The following is a 14,385-nucleotide window of genomic DNA, read 5'->3' as shown; positions in this document are numbered from 1 at the left end:
GAAGCGACATGAGACAAATGGATGGGGTCGTGGAATTCTCAATAAATGTAACGTGTCAGATTAGAACAGGGGCAAAAGAAACGAAAACTACAACTACCAGACACTTCAAACCCAGCACTTCCGGTGCATGGTTACTACGGGAGACGAAGGGAAGCTAAAGTACTTAAGTCTCTTAGCATAAATAAAACGTCTTGTTCGAATTATATTACATTATAGGTGCTAATGGTATTTACTTTAAACGTAGCGACGTGTAAAGCTGCACATAATGTCGACGGTTTTTTATGCTAGGCAGCCTCGTCGCGTTCGGCAGTGATCTACCTTTAGCTAAGCTAACGGTATGCTAATGTCCCGGTTGCCCGTAGAACGAGACGACATGAGACGTTAGGTTGAATAACTCAGCTCTCTTTAGCTGTCTAATTTATATCGTAACATCTGCCGTGTTGGCCTCGCATTTTAAGTAGTAGCTTAGCTGCACTGAAAGCAGTTTATTCATACTGAGGATTCTGTCGATACCGTCACCGCTATGTTTATCTACCTCAGCAAGAAGGTGAGTGCCCAGACCCCTCTTCTATACCCAGCTACTTATCGGTACTTCAGACGCAGAGGCAGTCTGATTAACAACTTCGCTATAATTTTCTTTGTCTCATAGATTGCTATCCCCAACAATACCCACCTAAAATGCGTTTCTTGGAACAAAGATCAAGGCTTTATTGCCTGTGGAGGAGACGACGGCCTTCTTCGAGTACTTAAACTTGAGATTCAAACAGGTAACTTCAGGAACTCGGTAGGCATTTACAACCTGCTACACACACTATGCCACCAACCTCTAAACAACTATTACAATCAAATTAAATTGATCACACACCCAGCGACAGTAGCAGTTTTGTCCATAACTGTTACTTGTCTCTGACAAAGTCCTATAAACAGTAACACGTCTTTCAATGATTGTTTTTCTTCTGTACTTATACCAGTGTGTCCAGTCACTTTAAATAGGTAGTGTACCACAACCTGGGAATGATTTTTATCTATAAACCCCTCTTTTACTGTTTAACTCAGGCGATGACTCCAAAATTAAAGGTTTAGCTGCACCCAGTAATCTGTCAATGAACCAGACTCTTGAGGGTCACAGTGGTAAGTTCTAAATCTATTGTTATTCTAGTACATTAGAATTAGCTACACTAGGGAAGTGTAGCCAGTATAAATACAAAAACCTTAAGTGAGAAAGAAACAATATTTGACATATAACAATTTTACACTTATAGGTGCAGTGCAAGTGGTCACATGGAATGAACAGTACGAAAAGCTGACAACAAGTGACCAGAACGGCCTTATTATTGTATGGATGCTGTACAAAGGTGATTACTGCTCAGTGTGAGGTGTACTGAGTTTTAACGCTCTTTTATCACATTGCAATGTAATAATTTAGCAGTAATGTTTGTAGTCTGTGTCTTTGTGTCCTCCCTAAGGTGCATGGTATGAGGAGATGATCAATAACAGGAACAAGTCAGTAGTGAGGAGCATGAGCTGGAATTCTGATGGCCAGAAAATCTGCATAGTGTATGAGGATGGAGCAGTCATAGTTGGATCTGTAGATGGTAATAATAATAATAATAATAATAATAATAATAATAATAATAATAATAATAATAATAATAATAATAATAATAATAATACCTGTACTCAAACATATCATTCCAGTGTTGTAAATCACTAAACCTTTTTTGTGCTGATTTAGCAAGAATCCTTAGAGAAATACTGGGAAATTAAGCAGTTTATAAAGGTCTTGCTTTTATAGGTAATCGAATTTGGGGGAAGGAGCTAAAAGGAAATCAGCTTGCTCATGTGGCATGGTCTCCAGACAGCAAAATCCTGCTCTTTGGAATGGCCAATGGGGAAGTACAAATTTATGACAATCAAGGAAACTTCATTGTAAGTGCATAAGCGTCAAATGGTGAAGTAGGAATATCAGTTCATATTAGTATTAATGAAATAAATGATGAATGAAGAAAATATGAATATATGTATTGCAACAAGAATTTTGTGATACAGAATTGATTTTTAAAATGCTACTGAGTTTTAATCAGTTATTTTGTTTTTGTTGCATTTAAATCACAAACCACTATATACAGTAGCTTGTGAAAATTGTGAGTTATGCAAAAACTCTGTTGTACTATTTTCTGATAGCAGTTGTCTATGACAAGCATTAACATTTTTTTAACCAGGGACCATCACATTGAAAAATTACTGCTTATTACCCTAACCCCCATCTAAGATGTTGGCATCTCTTTCAGATGCAAATGTCCATCAGCTGTCTCACCAATGCTACTGGAGCGATCAGTATAGCAGGTATCCACTGGTACGCAGGAACTCGGGGTTACGTTGAGCCACACTGTCCATGTCTTGCCATCTGTTTTGACAATGGAAGATGCCAAATTATGCGCTATGAGAATGATGAAAGTAAGAAAATAGAAAATAAAAATACTTCCAAGCCGTTAAGTAGTTACACCTCAAATGATTAATAGAATAAATAAAGGAATAAGTTTTGAGTTGTACTACTGCCTGTTTTTTCAGACCCAGTATGTATTGACACTTTGATGAATGTTGTCAGTATTCAGTGGAATCACTATGGAAGCGTGCTGGCAGTAGCAGGTTCTCTCAGAGCCTCAAATGTTGAGAAAGAGGTCAATGTTGTGCAGTTCTACACGCCGTTTGGAGAGGTGAGATTTTGGTTACAAACAACCATTTGGAGACACTTGCAATGCTAATGTCTTTTTGGTTCGGAAGTGGAAGTGTTACTTAGTGGCAATTGTAAAACAAACTATTAAACTACAGAAACTATTCTTAAAAATATTCTTTCATTCATCCTTTTCTCCACATTTGTTTTTAAACAGCACCTCAGAACTCTCAAAGTTAATGGGAAGCAGTTGACAGGAATCGCCTGGGAGGGAGGAGGGCTGCGCATTGCCCTGGCTGTTGACTCTTATATCTACTTTGCCAACATAAGACCAGACTACAAGGTAAATTCATGTTGTTTGTCTGTGTTTTTTGCAATTACTTTATTTAAAGAAACATGATATAAAAGACAGTCTTTGTTAGAAACATGTATTTGTAAAACTCAGAATATTAAGGAAAGGAAAGAGTTTGTACAAAAGAGATGAAGTAAATTTTATGACTGCATATCTGGTAAACTGTATCCCTCTAAATAATTTTTGGACACACCCTTTCCAAGGTATCATTTAATCTTATTTGCTCTTACGCCGTTCTTAACAGTGGGGTGTCTGTTGCAGCACAGTAGTATATGCCTACACAAAGCCAGAGCGGCAGGAGTACTGTGTGGTATTCTGGGACACAAAAAACAACGAGAAGTTTGTCAAATATGTGAAGAGCTTGATGTCCATCACTACCTCAGGGGACTTCTGCATTCTGTCCAGCAAAGCAGATCATACCCAAACTCAGGTACAAAGACAATGCTTATAGGAAAGACCTGGTATAATATATTGATGAATTAATTGCTATACTAGTTGTAAAAGATCTACAGCATCCGCTCATCTCATTTCCTTAAGATGACTTGGAGAGGTATATAGGTTAATTAAGTTTTTCTCTCTGTTTTTCAATTCATTACCACACAGGACCAAACTGAGTTAGAGCTAGGGAGTCATGCAATGGTAACATGTATATTCTTTTTAACATCTGGACTCTTTGTTTTGATATAGAATGTTAAATTGACCTTTAGAATAATAATAACTCTTTTTGTGTGTTTGTCAGTATGTCCTGATTTTGTGCAACTCAATTGGGACTCCACTGGACTCAAAGTACATTGACATTAGTGAGTGCATACAGTACAGATCACATTCACTAATCAGCACATCTTTGAAGGTGTACCATGAACTAAACAGGTGACCTGCTGTTTGCCCTGTAGGCCTCTACATGGTGAAGATACAAAAGTGAATTCAGTAATGTCCTGAGGCCCAAGAGTGGGTGGATAAAAGGGCATATTTACCATATAGTTTTTCAAGCCAATGTGAAAGATCACACTGTGTATAGATTTATAGATGTAAAACGTCAGTTGGCATTTAGCCTGTGTCACCCACCAGGTTTCAAAAGCCTATATCGAAGAGAGTGTGTACGGGTAGTCTTCATTACTGTAAATCACATATATTCATGTTTCTGCTGCAGACAGATATTTGTTAAGAAACATAGTATACACAGTCTGCTTTGAAATACCCAAAATTAGTTTCAGATAGTTCACAAAGGTAAATGGTAAAAGGATGAGCACAACACTCTGTTTATCTTGTACATTTGACATGACATTTATCTACAGGAATTGTTTATAGTAATATAAATTTAGTTGTAATACTCAGTTATAAAAGTGCATATATTTTCCAAACGTTACCTAGGTTGTATGGTAAAGTTCACATTAAGACAAGCAACTGTTAAAGCGCCACATGATCGTTTAGTGACACATTTTTTGGTTGCAAATGATACATGTTTCAGGCTCAGTCTTTTTTTAGTAAAGTTTGTCTTCTTTATTTGGTCAGATCCTTTGTTTGTCACCATGACTAAAACACATGTGATTGCTGCATCTAAAGAAGCGTTCTACCTGTGGCAGTACAGAGTGGCCAAGAAATTAACTGCACTTGAGATCAATCAAGTGAACAAAATTAAAAAGGAGGGACGAGAAAGGTGAGATTTACTTTCTGAAATTGATATAACTGTACACTGGAACAAAATTATATTATATTTTACAAAGCTAGAAGGTGTATGGGGATATAATATGTCTGGGACATCAGAACATTGAGTAATCATTGCTAAGCCATTAGTATTACCTGACACCTGTTCCAGTATTAGACAGTACCAATGAAAATGATTCATTTATCTGAAACAAATGCCACTTAGGTTCGAGACAGAATGTTCTGCCAGAGCGTTCCTAGCAGCTGAACCACAAGTGTAAAGAGTGGTCAGAGCTGTGTTTGTCTTTCTGTCTGTCTCTCTTACACTGGCCCATTTGTTGTCACTTCCTGCCCAGGGTCTATCACATTGACAATATTCTGTCTGGAGCCAATGACAGTGGCCCAGATTTCTCAAAAGCCTTTACAGTAAGTTATACACAAAATAGCATTCGAGTATTTGATTTATTTTTTTTAATAAGCAAGTAAACAGTTGTGGTCTCTGTTTGTATCAGGCAACTCGAGATCCCATCTGTTGCATAACAGCAACAGATAAGACCCTGATTGTGGTACGTCAATTAATTTTTTTTGACCAAAAATAAACATAATTTAGGTAAAACATTGAATGCTTGATATTACGTGTGACTATAGGGCCGTGAATCTGGCACCATCCATAGATACAGCCTCCCAAATGTTGTTCTCATCCAGAAATACACTTTAAACAACAGAGCTCACTATATGTCCTTAAACTGCAATTCCAGGTAAGTGCTTACTGGTAATTAATACAGTGTACTATATATAGTGTACATACTGTTTATCCATTGTTAATAGGCACAAAATAAATTTAATATTATATTTATATATTATATTATATTTAGTATTTTGTAATGGCATAAGTTTCAGTGCTATCACATATTGTATATCAATTATTTTCCGTAGTCGTCTGGCCATAATTGACATCACAGGGATGCTGACTTTAGTGGACCTAGAGGCTCGCGCCACCACAGACAGTGGAAATCAGGTGTCTGCAGGAGGTCCATCCAAGTTTGAGCGCAAAGATGTTTGGGACATGAAATGGGCGAATGACAACCCTGATCTATTTGCCATGATGGAGAAGACTAGAATGTATGTCTTCAGAAACCTAGATCCAGAGGTAAGTTCTTGGTAAATTTAATGAACACATCTATAACCCAGTGCTTCTCAATTATTTTGTGTTACACCCTCCTGCAGTAAGAAGTAAACATTTCGCACCCCCCTCCCCCCTCAGAATTTGATAAAAAGCTAAATTCGTTCAGCTTATCATGTTAGAGGTGAGATTCAAACCCACAGCCCTTTGCGTCATGACTGTAATGCGCTAACTACTGCACCAAACAATACATGTACTTTAAATATTTGTTACGCTCTTTTATATAGTATTGTTCAGTTTTTAGTGCCTGCCGGTTTGCTGAAGTAGCGTTCATATTGCCGATTGTTGGCAATATTCATCACGTTTTTGTGGAAAAACTTCAGGAACTTATTAGAGTGATTGGGGTGTAATGTCTTTAAGTGACGCCTTAACTTATTTGGTATCATGCTGTCCGCTTCCCACACTTTTATACACAGTAAACATACCGGTATTTCCTCGTCTCTCACTGTAGTCACAGTGAAGCCAATTACTACATACGCTTCGTCATATTTCCTCCTCTTAACCTTGGAGAGACTTATGTTTGTCCCATTGTCTCTGTCTGTCTCCGCCTTTCTTTTTATCACAGTGAAATACTTTTCTGTGGTTTGTTATCTGCACTTCTTATGTCCGGCTCTGTGCTGTGTCTTATTCAGTGCTAAAAACTACCTGTGTCAAAAAACACCAGGCTCACACGCTTATTATAAATATTAAATATTCATGTAGGAACTGTTTCAGTTTTTATTTTATGTTCCAAAAACAGGAGCCCATTCAAACCTCTGGATACATCTGCAACTTTGAGGACCTAGAAATCAAATCTGTTTTGCTTGATGAAATCATGAAGGTAAAATACAAAGCCATGTAGCACTTAATTCACCCAAAGCCTGAGCATTAGTTTAACAACAACCTAAAAGGATTTTTTACTTCTTTTTAATCTATACTCTATAGGTTTATTGTTAAAATAAAACCTTACACTGCTAAAAAGGTGATTCGTTTGCTGTATTTAACAGATTTATAGAAAGGTTCTTCACATAACTAGTTCTTTTTTTAAGCTTTGAAAGAAACATGTGAATATAAAACTCTGTAATCGCGTTTTCCTTTCAGGATCCAGAGAGACCAAACAAAGACAACCTCATCAACTTTGAAATCCGCTCCTTGAGAGACAGTCGTGCACTGATTGAAAAGGTTGGGATAGAAGACGCGTCACAGTTCATCGAAGACAATCCTCATCCAAGACTCTGGTAATAATGATCTTTAATTTGAATGGAATATTTTTTTTACATTTAGATTTTTCAATTTGAAGTTAAGAATGAGCTTTTGTTCACAGATGACGCTTTTTGTAGTATAGCACATTAACCTTTTAAGAACTTGCTTTGGTCGACAAAATTTTAGTGGTGAATCTACTGTAAATTGACAGTTCACCAGAGAAAGAAATCCCAGTCCAATGCTCTACCTATTGAGTTGGGCACTTTGTGTTAATAACTAATAATCTACTTTTGTCCGTTTTGAGCAGGCGTTTTCTGGCTGAGGCTGCTCTGCAGAAGCTGGATTTGAGGACAGCGGAGCAGGCCTTTGTCCACTGTAAAGACTACCAAGGCATTGAGTTTGTCAAGCGCCTGGGCAACCTGCAGAGTGAGCCCATGAAACAGGCTGAGGTGGCGGCTTACTTCAGCAGGTTTGAGGAAGCTGAGCGCATGTACCTGGATATGGATCGCAGGTACATGAATAACGCATATTCGATAGTGATGCCAAAGTTATGCTTACATTTGAAACATTTGAGCCTGAAGTTTCAGTTCAGTATTCTGTGGAATGTCTGTTCCAGTGAATTGAAACCATGATGATGGTAATGATGAATGAAAATTGACATGTCTTTCTCTGTAGAGACCTTGCTGTAAGCCTCAGGATCAAGCTAGGAGACTGGTTCAGGGTGCTTCAGCTGCTCAAAACTGGTTCTGGAAACTGTGATGATACTCTGCTACTGCAGGCATACAATGCTATTGGAGATTACTTTGCTGACAGACAGAAGTGGTATTGGAATTAAGTTTACCCTTTCTTCTAACAATGTCTTTAGAGCACCCTGTTTATGTGTAATACAATTTCTAAATTTTACTATTTTCAGGGTCAATGCAGTGCAGTACTACCTTCAGGGTCAAAATCAGGAGAGACTGGCAGAATGCAGTTACATGCTAGAGGACTATGATGGACTTGAAAGGTTGACCACTGTCCTGCCAGAGAATCATAAACTTTTACAGGTGACTACTTTGACTCTGGACTTCTTTTAGAGCTGTGTATGTTTGTGGATGTGTGTGATCTGATTGATCTTTGTGACTCTATAACATATTCTTCTTAATGTTGTAGGAGACTGGGGAGATGTTTGCCACTGTGGGCATGTGTGAACAAGCTGTGAATGCCTACCTCAAGTGCAACCAGCCTAAAGCCGCTGTTGACACGTGTGTCCATCTGAACCAGGTGAGAGACAGACAGAAAGGTTATGGTGCCAGACTTTGTTAGCGACTCCTCAGTGCCCCTCACTTTGGTAGCTTTGGACCACACGTTGGCACCCGGTCTCCTCCCACGCGCATCCTCTTATGAAGTGATATTTAGCTCTGTAGTGTGAAAGCTGCTCTGACTGTGCTGCTCTGTGGCTCTATGGCTTTGAGATTGTGTGATTAAATACAGCCTCAATCTTCAAGTCATACTTTGTAAAACATGATGAGGCACACCTGGCATTACAGGACATCAGATCTGTACTTCAATTAACCCTCTTTTTATCTAAAAACAGAAGTAATTAGTAGTCACAGCTTCCTCCATTTTAGTTCCTCCAGCTGCGTTAATGCTCTGGTATTTGACCATCAAATTAACAGGCTGTTTCCACAAAATATTTGAAACATACAGTGTCTCCTAGTGAGCCTATTTTAGAGGTGTTTGAATACTGAGAGCCACATATGTGTTTAAGCAAAAACATGGTTCTATTGATGTAATGCTAACTATTTATTTTGTTTACCCACAGTGGAACAAGGCAGTGGAACTCGCTAGGTCCCACAACATGAAGGAGATTAAATCACTACTGTCCAAATATGCTTCACATCTTCTTGAGAAGAATAAAACTCTTGAGGCAGTGGAACTGTATCGGAAAGCCCACCACTTTCTTGATGCAGCCAAACTAATGTTTAAGGTAAAATTACTTTTTAGGCTTATGAAGTTTAAATAGCTGAAGTGACCATAGCAGAGTCAAAAATGTCAGCACTTCATTTAGATTACAATTTCTGCATTGCGGTTTCATGCCTCCAAAAATTAGTGTTTAGACTTGTGCATTTGTGACTCCAGTTGGAAGTGGCTGTAATGAAATGTCCTTCCAGAGCATTCCTTCCTATGACATCACATTAAGAAGGTAGTAAGGTGTTATATGTAAAGTCCTGAAGACCATGACCTTTAGTCATCAAAATTTAATAACTAGTCACTGTATAGTCATTTTGATTCTACAAACAACATCTGGCACTGAATAACAACTCCCTTCTCACCCCACGCGGGTGGTCTCATCCACTTTCCAAGCTCGGGTCCTCTACCAGAGGCCAGGAAGCTTGAGGGTTCTGCGCAGTATCCTTGCTGTTCCTAGGACTGCACTTTTCTGGACTGAGATGTCGGATATTATTCCAGGGATCTGTTGTAGCCACTCCTCCAGTTTGGGGGTCACAGCCCCCAGTGCTCCGATCACCACAGGCACCACTGTGGCCTTCACCTTCCAAGCCTTCTCCAGTTCTTCTCTGAGCCCTTGGTATTTCTCTAGTTTCTCATGTTCCTTTTTCCTGATGTTGCCATTGCTTGGTATTGCCACATCCACCACTACGGCTTTCCTCTGCTCTTTGTCCACCACCACAATGTCTGGTTGGTTTGCCATTACCATTCTGTCTGTCTGTATCTGGAAGTCCCACAGGATCTTGGCTCGCTCGTTCTCTACCACCTTGGGAGGTGTTTCCCACTTTGACCTTGGGGTTTCCAGTCCATACTCTGCGCAGATGTTCCTGTATACTATGCCAGCCACTTGGTTATGGCGTTCCATGTATGCTTTCCCTGCCAGCATCTTACACCCTGCAGTTATGTGCTGGACCGTCTCAGGGGCCTCTTTGCACAGTCTACACCTTGGGTCTTGTCTGGTGTGGTAGATCTGGGCTTCTATGGCTCTGGTGCTCAGGGCCTGCTCCTGTGCAGCCAGGATGAGTGCCTCTGTGCTGTCCTTCAAACCAGCCCTTTCAAGCCATTGGTAGGATTTGTTGAGATCAGCCACTTCAGTTATGTTCCGGTGGTACATCCCGTGTAAGGGCTTGTCCTCCCATGATGGTCCCTCTTCCAGCATCTCATCCTCTGTTCTCCACTGCCTGAGACATTCACTTAGCACGTCATCTGTCAGGGCCTTATCCTTGATGTACTTATGGATCTTGGATGTTTCATCCTGGATAGTGGCTCTCACGCTCACTAGTCCTCGGCCTCCTTCCTTGCGGCTAGCGTACAGTCTCAGGGTGCTGGATTTGGGGTGGAACCCTCCATGCATGGTGAGGAGCTTTCGTGTCTTAACATCTGTGGTCTGTATCTCTTCCTTTGGCCACCTTATTATTCCTGCAGGGTATCTGATCACTGGCAGGGCGTAGCTGTTTATTGCCTGGGATTTGTTCTTGCCATTGAGCTGGCTTCTTAGGACTTGCCTTACTCGTTGGAGGTATTTGGCTGTTGCCGCATTCCTTGTTGCCTGTTCAAGGTTGCCGTTTGCCTGTGGTATTCCAAGGTACTTGTAACTGTCCTCAATGTCTGCTATTGTTCCTTCTGGGAGTGAGACTTCTTCTGTGTGGATTACCTTGCCTCTCTTTGTCACCATCCTCCCACATTCCTCGAGCCCGAATGACATCCCGATGTCCGAGCTGTAGATCCTGGTGGTGTGGATCAGCGAGTCGATGTCTCGCTCATTCTTAGCGTACAGCTTGATGTCATCCATGTAGAGGAGGTGACTTATGGTGGCCTCGTTCCGGAGTCGGCATCCATAGCCAGTCTTGTTTATTATTTGGCTGAGGGGGTTCAGACCTATGCAGAACAGCAGTGGGGACAGTGCATCTCCTTGGTATATGCCACATTTGATGGATACTTGGGCAAGTGGCTTCCCATTGGCTTCAAGGGTGGTTTTCCACAACCTCATCGAGTTTGCAATGAAGGCCCTTAGAGTTCTGTTGATGTTGTACAGCTCCAAGCATTCAGTGATCCATGTGTGTGGCATTGAGTCATAGGCTTTCTTGTAGTCGATCCAGGCTGTGCACAGGTTGGTGTGTCGCATTCTGCAGTCTTGGGCGACTGTTCTGTCTACCAGGAGTTGGTGTTTGGCTCCTCTGGTATCCTTACTAATGCCCTTCTGTGCTTCGCTCATGTATTGACCCATGTGCCCACTTATCTTAGCTGCGATGATGCCTGACATGAGCTTCCATGTTGTGGAGAGGCAGGTTATTGGCCGGTAGTTGGATGGGACTGCACCCTTTGAGGGATCCTTCATTAGGATCGTTCGCCCTTCGGTTAGCCATTCAGGGTGAGTCCCATCCCTTAGCAGCTGGTTCATTTGTGCTGCCAGGCGCTCGTGGATTGCAGTGAGCTTCTTTAGCCAGTAGTCGCCATGATCTTATCTTTCAGGTCAGTCGCTGCCTCGCTCAGCGTATCTGTGCTTATTGGGGCTTCGTACCCAATTTCCGGTTGGGGAGATGGTGAAACCTCCCCTCTGACCTGGCGTCCTGGCTCCCCCTTGCCGTAGCATTTGTGTTGTATCTCGTGAATCTCAAGTTGTGATAGCAGTTGCCGTTTGTGGATGTTGGAACACTGAGCTACTAGTTGCTTCGCAGTCAGTCTTGAATGTGGGTTTTTCCGTTCCCATTCGCCACATATTCTTTTCATGTAACCCCTCTGACTAGGGTTACTTGAGTAGTAGCATTCCAACAGTTCTCTGTTCTCGCATCTTAGCCATTTCTTTCTTGTTCCAGTAGCCCATTTCTCGTCAAGGTGCTCTGGTTCCCCAACACCTGACGCAGACCTTGTTAGACCGGGCGACGTCTGAGCCGGTATCTCATGTGGTTCATTGTCTCTCATGATATGAGGTAGGCGGTAGCTTGAAGGGTCTTGCCCAAGGACCCACACTGGATGCTTTATTTATATATATTTATATATATATATATATATATATAGATATAGATATAATAAATAGTTCCAGTATCGGAACCCTGTAAAAGCTGACATTATGTCTGAGCTGTATCAGGTTGAAACTTGAAGTTGTAAATATAAGACGCTAGTTAGTGTTGTTATTACTATTTCTATATAAAACCCTAGATGTAAAATTATAATTAAAAGCACTAAATTGATTATTTTTTACTTTTAATTTTCCACTGTTAGAGTCTTAATGTGTATGTATCTCTACTGTAAGATAGCAGATGATGAAGCAAAGAAAAGGACTAAACCCCTCCGGGTGAAGAAGCTCTATGTTCTGGCGGCATGTCTTGTTGAAACTTACCACGAGCAGGTGAAAGCATCACAGCAGAGCAAATCCAAAGCAAAGAAGTCTGAGGTAAAATACAGAATACTTAAAATACATATACAATGAACCCATCTCAGATAGCTTCATTTATATTTAATGTCTTTAATGTTCCCATTGCTTTATTTTTATCCTTTGTTTGTTACATCTAGGCCAGTTTTGCTCTTGCTGGGTTGCTTGAGGAAGATGCAACTTCTTCAGATAATCGTATTGTAGACAACGCTTGGCGTGGAGCTGAGGCCTATCACTTTTTTCTGCTGGCTCAGAAGCAACTGTATGAAGGATACACAGAAAATGCTGTGCGCACAGGTGCCAAATTTAGTATTCAACAAGATTATGAATGACTTTATGTGTGATGAAACAAGAGTTATCAGGGAAAGTAGTGAAGTAGACATGAAAAACAGCTTGATCAGCTGTTGGATCAACAACATTACATTTCATCTTTCTCTTTTGTTTATTTTGAAATATTTTTGTTTATATATTAAAAATGTTCGCCAAAATTGCCTCATCTTAAAAAAAACAAGAAAGCTAACTTTATTAAGACTTTATTGCATTTGAGTCCTATGAAGTTTAAACTATCAACATGCAGTCACCTGTTTTTTTTTTGTTTTTTTTACAAAACCAAGCAAAAGTAAAATCTACAATTCTAGCCTAGAATTCTAGAAATAAGTTACACAAACGTAGCAGGCTTAAATGTCTCCCGTGGAGAAAACAGACACTCTGGCAGTTGGTTTCTGCTTACAGTATAAAGTAACAGGTGGATGCAGGTGCAATGGATTAGCTAAGGGTTGCAACGCCCGTGAAGAGGAAGACAGGAAGTGGTCTTCAAATTAAAGAAAAAAAAAAACAACTAATAGGATTACAGCTTCATGAAGTGCTTAGATAAAACTAGTAATTGAAAGGATGTGCGTACATACCAGGTTGTGTATCTGCTGTACATTTTTGTTTGCTACACTGACCCAGGCAGTGTGGAAGTTTAACTACAGTGTTTATTGCACTTTTAAAGCCCTTCACCTGCGTGAGTATGAAGACATCATCCCAGCAGTGGAGATCTACTCTCTTCTTGCCATTTGTGCCACAGCCAATCGGGCGTTTGGCACATGCTCACAGGCTTTTATCAAACTTGAATCCTTGGAGGGTTTAGAACCTGAGCAGCGGCAGCTGTATGAGGACTTGGCCCTGAAGATCTTCACCAAGCACACGCCGAAGGACAGCCGCATGATGGAGCGGGAGAGATCATCAGAGGGGTGAGGGCAAACGCTGGCCTCCACCACTGATGGGAGGACCAGTCCCCTGATTTACATTGAATGACTGTAAAGTCAAATTACCATGTTATTAATTCAAAATAGGAAATTTTCTCAGGCTTTAGATTTCCAGAAAGCGAACATACAGTGTGTCAAATAATAGCTTCTGTTTATGTTCTCGTCTTTAGGGTTGAAGGAAAATTACCCACATGCATCGTGACTGGTCTGCCAATACAGGAGTACCAGTTCTGGATGTGCAGTTTGTGCAAACACTGTGCCCTTGAGCAGGAGATTAGCAGGTATAACTGCTGCCCACTGTGTCACAGTCCTGTAGCATGAATCTCAGTCTAGGAAACATTTAAAATGTAATGCACTATTAAACAGTATAGCTCCATTCTACTGCTAAGACAAATGCTTTTTATGATCAAACATAACACTTATGTGAAAGGATGTCTTTTTAATAATTTCATTAAATAAAAATATTTAAATAAAATATTTCCTTTGTTAACTATTTGTGTACAGTGAATAACAGCAACAAAAGAGTATTATTCTTCTCCGCAGAAGAAATAAGTTGAAACATTTAATTATCATCATCATCATAATAGTAACATAGTGAATGAACCAACCAACACCAATCACTCTCTTTTTGAGTGAACCTCCAAGACCTGTAAACTGACTGATTGTATGCCTGCTGATGCCCTCAGCTAGAGGCTTAATCTGCCATCTGCTGTCAGTACAAGTACTACACACACCCCA

At 40.4% G+C, this 14,385-nt stretch overlaps 1 protein-coding gene across 5 annotated transcripts; it reads left to right on the top strand.

The window, feature by feature from the left end:
- Nucleotides 1-101: 101 nt before the first annotated feature.
- Nucleotides 102-14,124, top strand: wdr35 (WD repeat domain 35). Of its 5 annotated transcripts, none has more exons than XM_029139214.3 (28): nt 102-547; nt 650-767; nt 1,057-1,131; nt 1,263-1,355; nt 1,467-1,595; nt 1,796-1,929; nt 2,292-2,457; nt 2,572-2,717; nt 2,892-3,017; nt 3,271-3,456; nt 3,630-3,665; nt 3,766-3,826; nt 4,539-4,683; nt 5,027-5,096; nt 5,183-5,236; nt 5,319-5,428; nt 5,607-5,820; nt 6,593-6,673; nt 6,934-7,070; nt 7,343-7,546; nt 7,711-7,854; nt 7,949-8,081; nt 8,188-8,298; nt 8,840-9,004; nt 12,278-12,418; nt 12,538-12,694; nt 13,392-13,632; nt 13,818-14,124. In XM_029139214.3, the coding sequence occupies exons 1-28, from the start codon at nt 524-526 to the stop codon at nt 13,966-13,968; spliced, it is 3,552 nt and encodes a 1,183-aa protein (XP_028995047.1). In that variant the 5' UTR covers nt 102-523; the 3' UTR covers nt 13,969-14,124. The 5 variants fall into 5 exon arrangements, with proteins under 5 accessions (XP_028995047.1, XP_028995046.1, XP_028995048.1 ...); XM_029139213.3 differs by having other exon boundaries at nt 7,711-7,857; XM_029139215.3 differs by lacking the exon at nt 3,630-3,665 and having other exon boundaries at nt 7,711-7,857.
- The last annotated feature ends 261 nt before the right edge of the window (nt 14,125-14,385 follow it).

The sequence above is a fragment of the Betta splendens genome, chromosome 22 (genome assembly GCF_900634795.4).
Source record: "Betta splendens chromosome 22, fBetSpl5.4, whole genome shotgun sequence".
Lineage (NCBI taxonomy): Eukaryota > Metazoa > Chordata > Actinopteri > Anabantiformes > Osphronemidae > Betta > Betta splendens.
The sequence above is the reverse complement of the archived record's forward strand: the minus strand, read 5'-3'. Positions and strand labels throughout refer to the sequence as shown.

Bases quoted from the DNA above. Each gene is read 5' to 3' on its own strand.
- wdr35 (XM_029139213.3), top strand. From the start codon at position 524: ATGTTTATCTACCTCAGCAAGAAG. The intron at 2,458-2,571 runs GTAAGAAAATAG...CTGTTTTTTCAG, and splicing joins GCGCTATGAGAATGATGAAA to ACCCAGTATGTATTGACACT. The intron at 3,827-4,538 runs GTGAGTGCATAC...TTATTTGGTCAG, and splicing joins CTCAAAGTACATTGACATTA to ATCCTTTGTTTGTCACCATG.